General features: G+C 45.3%; 1 protein-coding gene across 1 annotated transcript in view; it reads left to right on the forward strand.

Moving 5' to 3' along the window:
- Nucleotides 1–604: 604 nt before the first annotated feature.
- The window catches only part of LOC105559889 (receptor-type tyrosine-protein phosphatase kappa), a 93496-nt gene continuing 82952 nt past the window's right edge, over nucleotides 605–11148 (forward strand). Inside the window, exon 1 of the mRNA XM_012008528.1 lies at nucleotides 605–1146. Coding sequence (XP_011863918.1) covers nucleotides 1144–1146 — 3 coding nt within the window. The 5' untranslated portion in view covers nucleotides 605–1143. The remainder of the gene's footprint in view (nucleotides 1147–11148) is intronic.

An 11148-nucleotide genomic window follows, 5' to 3' on the forward strand; every position in this document is an offset into this window, starting at 1 on the left:
CAAAGCAGTCAGCGCTTTAGTCCTCTCATTGGCTAGAAGACAATCGTTAATCGCGAATCCAATCCGAGTCAGCAATTGCTAGTCTGATTCGGCCTTTACACACAGTTCGCGACTCGTCGACGCAAGGCTCGGAGAGGAAAGAGATATCAATTATGCAATATTGCGTGCGCGATACGTTCGTACATTATCCGCGATAAATTTAACAATTACGTAATCGAGCTGAATCAATGCAAACGCTGGAAGTCTCTCTCGAGGTCTCCCGGAGAGAATTTTCGGAGCCGCTGCGCGGTCTCGGTCTCGCCGGCAGCAGCCACCGCGGGAGCCAGTATCAGCAGCATCTGGACCAGCGCTCGCTCCGTCTCTGGCTCCGTGGTCCGGTACAACGCGCCCGTCACCAGGACCACGCCCTCGGCGAAAAACCGACGCCGACGCCGACGCCGTCGTCCCTTCCTCTCCTCTTGAGCGTCCGCTCCCGCCGCCCCCGGCCTCTCTTTCTCCCTCTCTCCCTCTCTATCCCTCTTCCTCCACTGGCGACCCTCGCGTCTCACCCGCCGCCTCCTCGCCAGCCAGCCTGACGGCCCCCCAGGAACTCCTCGCCAGAGCGACTCGACTCGTCGTCGACGGTGACTCGCGCGTTGCCCCGCGCCAGTCCGCCACCGACCTCGCGATCGTCCACGTCGTCGTCGTCGTCGTCGCCACCCGTCGTCGCCGTCGCGTCGTGCCGTGCCCGGTGGTGGTGGTGGGTGAATGATCAGTGCGCGCAAAGGGAGAGGGTGAGAGAAAGCGAGAGAGAGAGAGAGAGAGGGAGGGAGAGAGAGAAAGCAAGCCGGGAGCGAAGCAAACAACAGTCATTGACTCGGGGGTGATCGAGGCGGGCCGGCGATCGATCGATCGCCAATACTGCGATCGGTCGACTCGGGATCGGGGAAGGCGAGTCACGTTGCGCCGTGACGGGGGTTGAGTCTTGGTCCCGGGGGTTGTTGCTTGGATGACACTGGGCTGGTGGTGCACGCTGCCGATCGAGAGAGAGGAGTCAGCGCACGGTGGTCCCAGGACGTTCGGTGTCCTCCGGATCGCGGAAGGGCCGCACGGAGACGCGGAGGACTCGCGGCAGTTTGTCAAACTCGGAAGCAGCCGCGTCATATGGTACGTTACGATCGTATTGGTGCATGTAGGTCGTGATAGATGTTGCGTACCGGGTAGACGGATTTAGGGTACACCGGGAGACGAGTGGACGAGGATCGAGCGAGCGTGTCGAAACGTTGTTTCACCTGGTGCAACGAGCCGGAGCATTGTACTCGCGTGACAACGGCGAAACGTTCAACTGGCTGGCGCCCGTGACTTCGGCGAAGTCACGTTCCGCGTTTAACTTTTAACGAGAAGACGCGGAAGATGTTTCCTTTCGGAAGCGCTCCAGGTGCATCCGGGCGGGCGATGAGCCTGAAAACGAACGGCGAGTCGCGATTCTCTCGCGTTTGAGGAAGATCGGTTTTGGCTTTCGCCTCGAAGCGAGCCCCCGTCGAAAGTCACGCATATTTCCCCATAGAATTCTGTAGAGCGAGAGATCGCCAGGAGCCGATTGTTAAAAGGACACTTTGAGTGAATGAAAAAAAAAACGAGAAAACGTGCGTGACATTTGCACTGCAAAATGCACGCGCGTTTATAGTCATCAGAAATAAAATGGTGAATTAATCGCGATAAGACAAAATAAATACCTTCGTGCAAACACACGCGAATGTATTTATTATATACTTCTACAAACGTGCCGTGTTAATTGTTTCATACTGTAAAAATAACAATAGCAAATGGTGAAATTGTTAATTTAGATTAACGGTCAAAATTGCGGAGCGAACACCTGCGTCTCTTCCCTCATAATTTTCCGCTCCAGCAGCCTCTCTCTCTGTACGCGCTGCCGCTTGAGGACGGCCAAGTCGAATCCCTGACGTGCTCGCGGCCCGCCGTAAATTTCGCCACGATATAATTTGTTACGCTCGCGTTTTCCTCGCGTTTGGCGCCCGGGAAGTATACCGCGCTACTCGTTTTCGCGTTGTTTCCGATGATGTAACCGCGCGCCAACGATGACGACGACGACGACAGCAGCGCGTAAGAGAGCGCGCGAGACTCGGCGCGGCGCCGAGCGGAATTTCGACGTGTTCGCATGTAGAGCGCGCGTTTCCCTCGCCGGGAAAACCGGCCGCCTTAATTAAAATCCTCTGAATCCTCTAATTAAAATTGCCGCGTGATCGCGGGAGGCGCGACGTGACGGTGGAGCGATGCAGACGTCACCCTACGCGGTAACAAGTCCCGAAGTAGTGACGGATCGCGTGCGAAAATGGTCGGACGTCGCGGTCGGGCCGCGACGAGGACCGGGTTTCGGCGCTGGTGGACTGTCCCGCCGGTTAAACTTCACCTGCAAATGGTGATTCAGTTAAGAAGTTAATTAATCGAATGCCGCCGGCGTAATTAATTCTTTCACGCGCGATGACACCGCGGCTTAATTAATTAATTAATTAATTTTCACTCCGCGTTTTCTTTTAGATCCTGCAATTTTAACTAAGCCTATTTGCGACACGACGCACAGGTAGGATTAAGTGATTATCGTTAATTAACTTTTACACACGCTCTGTCAGCGTTGCGTCGTGTCTTAGCGCCCGATCTCTCACGTTGGGGGACAGTTTGTAAGAATTTGAGCTGGTTTTTCAGTTCAACCTCTGGGTAAGTTAATCAATAGATAAAGCATATCTATGTCTTTGCTTTTTCTTCAAATTAGACAAAGCTAGACATGTAATTTAACTATTAGTTAGCTTACCAAGGCAGAGTTTTTATTTTCTGGTTAACCGTTAACCAGAAGTTAGTCGGCTCTCTATCTTTTTTTTATATTATTATCTAAAAAGAGACAGAGAATCGGCTAACTTCCACACGGAGAGAATTTTCTTTTAAAATTTATGGAAATAATGTAATCGTGGGACAACATGGCATTCTGAAGAACTTTATGGGAGCTTTTTGAAAGTCTACCATACATTTTACTAGTAAAAATGTATTGTACGTACAATCCGTGTAGCTAACAGTTAACCAGAAAACGAAAAACCAGGCCCCAGAGGTTGGAAGAATTGACCCTTACACTGAGAAAAATGCTTCGATTGTATCAACAAGACACGTATGATAGAATGTACTTTGGTTAAACCAAACAGAATTTCTAGTCGCCACGATAGGGTTCGATATTTCATAACCAGAGCGTTTGATAGACTTCACTGCGCGTCTAGTAAATCCTAAAGGAATACTGATTCGTCCATTTTCTAACAGACTGGCTGAATCTACCAGATTTCCAATTAACGCAACCAGATTTGTTTCAGTGTAGGCTGTCACGCGTCCCAAAGAGAAAACAGCGAAATCTTTTATTCTCGGCCTGTCGAAACCGTGAAAATTTCTTCCAGCTTCTCTTCGTATATATATATATATATATATATATATATATATATCGCGGAGAATTATGCCCTTCGAGAAATTATAACTTTTCCGAACGCTGGCACGTGACGCGAAGATCTCTCACGCTGACGTTTATTGAGTCGGCTCGGATGTCTTGCCGAATAATCTCCGTAAGGTTCCGACATAATTTCTTTTCAGGAATAATTGGACGGTGTTGCAAAAAAGAAATGAATGAAATCCAGTAGATTATGGTCTTGAATAAATTGACTTGAAAATTCCGACCCTTTTCGTGCCTATTCAGTCGTTTGCATAAATTAATTCTTTTAATCGCACGATTTAACTCGCTCTACTGACAAGAGCACTCAGCGTAAAGGCAGTTGGATTTCAGTTTCCAAATGATGCGACCGGTGTACTAACGATCGATCGATCGATCTTCGCGACTCTCGCCTGGAAAAATGCAGGGAGAGCAAGTTCGAACGAAGAAAAATATTATATTTTCGGAGTGTCGTATTTTTTCGCAGTCGACACGCGTAGAAAAGTGCAGTGTCGCGTTTCCGTGCCTTCGCGGGACGTCGTCTTGCTGAAATCTCGTCGGCATCAATCTCAAACGTTGACGTGTAAAAGCGTGTAAAAGTGCAACGGCTCCGCTATCACGCGTGTCGGTGACGCGCGAATTGTCGCGCGGAAGAATGTACGCGCGCACTGTGCATAGACGTCCATTTATATTGGATGCATCATGCAACACGCGCGCTTCCGTTCGATCAATACAATTTTCCAATAAATACGAAGCTGACGTTTCGTTAAGAAAAAAAAAAACTCGAAGGAGAGTTACATGATGAAACTTATCGGGATTAAGAATTTCCAACGAATCGCGACGAGACGGTGGTGTACACCTTGGCGGAAAGTGATTTGCGTTTTAATGGGTTTCGATATAAAAAAGAAAACAAATGTCGTTTGTAAGGCAACTACGATATTGTTGACTCTTCATTTCTGGCTCTTCAATCGCGCGATAAAATTTGCAGTTTGCATGAAGTACGAATCCATTACACGCATCCTACGTCGCGTCTGTACATGATTTAAGTGCCGTAAGTGCACAGTTTGTGAAAATAACGACGAGTGGCCGAGGCATGTCGGAAAATTCGAAACGCTCGCGACTAATGGACCTCGCTGAGTCAGCAGTATTTCCTACTGGGGTAACACGCAAAATGCTCGACTCGTAATATATCTCAAGTTACTCTTGAATTCCATATTTCATCACTGAACATTATATTCCGTATTTCACCAATGAATATATTACATTGCATAAACTTTTATATATGTAAATACACGGCGGATTATAACATACAAGGGAAATATTCTATCAGAAATTATTTTGTAACAGAATATGAATATGTAAAACTATGAAATGGGATCCGCTGTAAATTGTACTCTCTTGAAAACGTCGAGAGCCTTTCATTTTTACAAAGCAACGATCAGCACCTAAGGCATATTGAAATCGGTTTGCCAGAATAATTCTGCACCTTTTGCACTTTTCGCATCTAGAGCTGTTAATTAATGAAAACATTTGTGTAATATACAAATTATAAGACTCATGTGTGCAGATCGAAAGTGTTTCAGTATTCGCACTAAATCAGAGAACAGCATGGTATCATTAAACCAAGTTTAGAAGCCTAACAGGGAAATCTGTTCACTAAAATACGTTATAGTAGATTTGTTTAAGTGAATAGATTTTTTGTTACGCTTCTAAATTTCGTTTCGACGATTCCATGCCGTTCTCCAATTTAATCCGAATAGCGGGACACTTTCGGTCTGTACGCAAAAGCCGCATAATTTGTATATTATACAAATGTTTCCACGAACTGACAGCTCTAGGTGCAAAAGGTGCAAGAGGTGTGGGAATCACTCCAGCATCCCCAGAAGGAGAAGAGACCCCGCACAATAGATCTCACGTGAGTGCTCGCGGCAGGAAAACGCGCGAGAGACGATGTCAAGTGTCGCATCGGTTGTCGATTTCGACGCGGATCTTTTGTCTGGTGTGCGCGTGAATAATCTCAAAATAAGATGTCTAGTCTGCGGAAGGAGAAAACAAAGCGAAATAATTGATTCAGTTCCCTATCGTCGCGGAAAATCGATAGTCTAAATGTACGCTAAACGTAACCGCATGATGACCCGAAATTTTACAGCGGACGTCAGGGTAATTAATCATTGATTTACTGACGACAGCTTGATTTATGATAATTTTTATACTAACCCAGTAAACAGTAACGCTTCTTTATAGAAACATTTTAGAAACAAATTTATCCTCGGGGTTGTTATAATTAACTGACATAGCGAAGTTGACTTGTCGAGATCAAACAACCCACGATGTAACACCAAATGAGTGACTCTGAACGTTTCGACCATCTAAACTTGGAATTTCTATCGATGCGTTTGAATTCTTGACATGATTTAAGGGAGTCACAGACTAATCGTTAACATTTAACTGGAATTAATTTAAAGATTCTTTCTTATTACTTCATAGTTGCGGTTTGGAATACGTTATAAGAAATAATTTTAAAGTTAACGACACATATATCAAAATTCGCAACGATGGAATTTGTACTTTGCAACGTGATACATCGTCTACAATATTGTTAAAAACTGCATACTTAGTTTTGACTTTCTTCACGTAATTTTATACATACTCGTATATGTTGACGAAGGCGCTGTGTTGCCGAAACGCGTGCATGTAAATTTTATGAAATTGTAAAATTAAATTTTACATTCATTGATGAGTATTTTACAAAAACGACCTACACTGGCCAATGCCTTTATTTAATATAAAAACTAGTTTTTATAAAATAAATACTCATCATTGTTTTGAATTGCTGGCGATATCATATCTACCCCAAAGTTTACATTCATTATTGAACGCCCAAATTTCTGCCTGTTAGATGTTATTTGGCCGTTGGATCAAAATTTTGTTATTAAACAGCGACCGTTACATAACGTCAGTATCGTAATTTCCTACTCAACAATGTAAATGTAACATAACAAGCGCGTTATATTACATTTACATTGTCGAGTAGAAAATTATAATATTGTAATACAACATGCGCGTTATATTACATTTACATTATCGAGTAGAAAATTATAATATTGTAATATAACAAGCGCGTTATATTACATGTACATTGTCGAGTAGAAAATTATAATGTCGTTGTTATGTAACTGTTAATGTTCACTGGGAAGTAACGGAGGGCGTGAAAAATCACGTGATCGCGTCGAGGAATTATCCGTCGTCGGCGAAGAAAACGATCAAGGGCCTCGACCTACAGGGTAGCGCGCGTCCGAGGGGTTTATCCCGGCGGGATAAATGAGTGTCCGGCAATTGGCGAGTATGTTTATCGGGAGCGGAATTCGCCATCGTAAATTTATCGTCTTATTTACTCGCATCGGCGGCCATGATTTACGGGCGAGTATCGAATGCGAGGGCTCCGATACAGGGTCGAGGGAGGATCGGGCAGAATGGACCGTGGATACTGGCGTTCGACGTATCCCCGCGATTTTTCGCAGAGGGGTGGCTGCCCCCTGGCGGCGGAGATCGCGAGGGGCGGAGATCGGCGGGTTAAAAGTGCCAGTTATTTCGCGCGTCTTTATTTATGCCCGGCTTATATCTCGCGGCCGCCGGATTTATCGCCGGCTCTCGTTTCCGCGAGGAATACACCGATACACGCCGAGGCATTAATTCCGCGATTCCATTCTTACGTCCCTCCTTCCCTTCGCCCCGCGCGAAGTCACGCGCGCGCGCGCGCGCGCGAATTATTTTCGGCCGGAATTCCGCGCGTCCGCGTTGATTCACGCCGGATTTAAATCATTGGGCGCGCGGAATTCGGGATGCGCGAGCGTGTGCGAGCGAGTGTACGAGTTAAGGCCCAGATTTATGCGCGCTAGTGTCGCCCGCTAAATCCAATCACGTGAGCTTTTAATTAGGGAGGAGAGAAGCGGTGTATCGAGGCGACTGGGATTCCTCTCTTCCGTGTCCGCAATTCTTGGCCCCTCTGTGAATTGTTACCGCAATTTTACAAATGTTTCGCGCGTCGCGTTGTAAATGTGTGTCTTAATCAGTAATGGATAATACGGGAGGCTGAATTTGATAACATCGCTTAAAATTGTGACAGTAAATTGTATAATTGAATGGTGTTAAGTTGCTTAAACGGAATTAAATTGCTTATCGCGTTACACGTGCCCTATTACATCACGTGTGGAAAGTTTCAAAGTGCCATGTGTATTATCGTTCAAAGCAACATTACACAAAGTATAGCTCAAGCAGATGAACCTCCCTGTTTAAAATAATAGATAGAATATATCATCAAATGGCATTAGATTACACGCAACTTCGGTGTAAATTAATAAGACTCTCATTCACTTCTAATATTTTTAACAGGCTTGCGGAAAGAAAGAGAAATATCACCGACGAGATTGTTAAAAAAAGAAACTTGCACAATCGTGATCTAATGAAGACCGCGTTGCGTTGAAAAGTCTTTTGAAAGAACTTGCATTTTCTTCAAGATTTTCTTGTAATTCCAAGAATAAAAGTGTGCCTCGCACGTGAGTGGACCCTTTGGTCCAGTATTCAACATAATTTAGCGTATTATACGTGTAATATATTCGGGAGAACGTCATTACCTCCATTAGTTTGATTACGTTGCCGCATAATGATGCGAGTGCACAAATTAGCCGGCGGAACCGGGGGGATTTAAAAGTTATTCGCGCGATAACGAGAATTCGCCGTCGATTTCTTTGTAGGTCAGCGAGAAGGTGGACTTGCCGGCGGGAAATTTGACGTCGCAATTCGCGACGGGGCGATTACGCAGTCATTAAGATACGCGATCTTACTTTACGAGACACGTAAGGTGGGTTAATTTACGGTCGCGATTAGTCACGTAAAACAGCCGTCGTTACAAATCTACATAATAAGTCGGTGCGTAATGAACGTATGCGACTTTGTGTTTTCTTCGTTAACGTCTCGTTTGTAACGCCGCGAGTTCGCTCCATAGACCTCTACATACTACCAGACTGCTACCTTCGGGCTGAAAAGTGAGGCAAGAGTTTCCGCCATGTCTCGTTGGGTAAATACAGTGACACACCGATGCGCACGTACTACTTTTATTTACCTAGCGAGACATGGCGGGACTGTTGCCTCACTCTTCAGCTCGAAGGTAGCAGTCTAGTAGTGTACAGAGGAAAGTCCTTTATTATGAGTTAGGATTCTAATATGAGATAGTAGGTATTCGATAACAAATCTTTTTTCGCAACGACTACACAATGCCGAGCGGCGTGGACGTTTTTGCCTAACCCAATCGGGAAATTTTCGACTTTGTTCACTCACGTGTAACTCGACGCAGCAGGTCAGTTGGGTGCGGCCTTAATTTTCTTGTTGCCGATTATTAGAAGCTAATTAAGTAATAGACAAACGGCTATTGGTTCGACGTGGCCGTGTCGGCTCTGAGTTAGAGCCGGGTGCCAAGAATAAGACAAAGATGGCAAAGCAACGACTACACGATCTAACGATTTATTTTTCACTAAACAGATTTCACTCCAGGGGCAATAAATTCATGGTGGAACCAACAGATGATGCCTATTAATGTAGCAGAAACTCTATCTATCTGTCTCATAATAGGGGGACTTTCCTTAAGAAGTCTGCGGCTCTTCCCCTCTATCGAGCTTAAACGCGAGGCGCGAACTGCGCTCAGGAAACAAGGATGCGCCTCGGATTACCTGTAATTACGGACAAAGATACGATACGGCGGCTCACGGAGTTCCGGATGACAATCGATTGTGTACTCGCACGCGTTCCTACAAACGAATATAAATCCGACGACTATTCAGCGACGATGGAGCATTAAGAGCGACCGGCCCGGTAGGACTGTAATTCTCCGGCTTAAGCGTTCACGCAGTTATTGTTCCGTGATAAATCGCCCGGGGTATGCGTGGTATGCATCTCCGCGGATGTGGGTCTCCCGCACGGCAATCCGTTTTGTTAATTAGCGCGTGAAAACGACTCGCCGGAATTTACGGGGCGTCTCCGCGGGCGTTCATCTCGCCAATTTAGACACGGGATTCAGACACGCGACGCCGTCCCCTCTCGTCCCGATCGCACGTTTCGAGGGACAGACACTAGACGTCAGTCACGTCCTTTGATTTCCGCGACGATGACAATCGAGTTACAATTAAGGCCGGGATTGCGTCTCGTATTCCGCCGCGGCGAGCGCCGTAGGGATGCTCGCAGGAGCGAGGCACCTGCGAAATCTCGCACAAATATAATATATAATATAACGCTTGCGAAGGGTGCTATTTTTTATTAAAACTTTTCTTCTTTTTAAACAAAGAAAGGGGAACCGGAAGACGATTGGCGTTAAGGGTATCCTAAAGCCGCTGGCGAACTCGATCAGTGTCGATAAGATAGAAGACGGAATTAAAAACGTCAATTATCGACATTTTTAATTCCAAGTTCACGATGCTAGAATTCGAGAAATTTATATTAATTTTTATTAAACTTCTGAACCGAGTGTTTTAAGCATTGAAATGTTCTGCTATGTGGTCCGCAATTTATCCTGGTATTATTTTGTGCATAAAAGCCAATAAAACGATTTACAAGCGTAAAAACTATATTCGACTATGTCGGTAAAAAAGATGACTTTAGGATCCTCTTAAGGCCGAATCAGACTAGCAATTGTCGACGCGGATTGAATTGGCGATTGTCTTCTAGCCAATGAGAGCGAAGCAGCCAGCGATTTAATCGACTCTCACTGGCTAGAGGACAATATCGCCAATCCCAATCCAATCCGAGTCGGCAATTGTTAGTCTGATTCGGCCTTTAGAGATGGCAATTGTCATTTCTCGCGGAAACAGAAATCGCGATTGCTGCTGTCGAATCGAGTGCGCTCATCGACTTTCATATGGAAGGGGCGTCTTTCCGGGCATATAGATGTATTTAAAATGATGTGCCTCGAGAGAGCCGACTTCGATCTCGGGGCTAGGCCAGCGCGTGGAGGCATCGAGCGCTCTTTGGACTCGGGACCCTTCAAACCCACTATTCCTCTTATTGAAATATAAACAGTCGCTCGGGAATTCAATATCGACCCTCTCGAAAGCGGATTTGTCTGCGTATAAATTTGTCTCTAATAAATAATTTAAAGCGGTGGAGATAAAATCCTTCAGGAACGACGTGCCGTATAACGTTTGAGCCAGTAGACGTGGAGAGTTGTCGACCGGCCTCCCCAGTGGATTAGCCTGTTATGCGGCCGGACTGTCGTCTGTGTATTTAGCTGCTGTAACTATCGCACCGCCAAAATTCAACGCTTCGCCCACGAATCCACCAGATAATTTTGTCTTAAATCTGTTAGCGAATCGTTCATTTTACCGAAAAATTGGCGCAAAGTACGAAGACAAGTTTCTTTATCTTTTATTTTTATATTAACGCTGGAACCACCCAAGATTAACTTGTGCCTATTTCTACCGAAGCATTAATTCAGCGCAGAAATTCGAAATAAGCTTATTATTCTTAAAAAAAAAATAAGTCGTGTGTATAACATCTTTCCACTAGAACAAAAATATAGAAAAATATATGTCGGTCGTTTCTCGAAAGTAGTATAACTTTATGATGGAGCAAAACTCGACCGGTACGAATGCGCTTGTTTTACAATTATTTGCACAATCCGTTCCTCTCTCTCTCTCTCT

Source organism: Vollenhovia emeryi, unplaced genomic scaffold (genome assembly GCF_000949405.1).
Source record: "Vollenhovia emeryi isolate VEMERY1.0 unplaced genomic scaffold, V.emery_V1.0 DF939250.1, whole genome shotgun sequence".
Taxonomy (NCBI): domain Eukaryota; kingdom Metazoa; phylum Arthropoda; class Insecta; order Hymenoptera; family Formicidae; genus Vollenhovia; species Vollenhovia emeryi.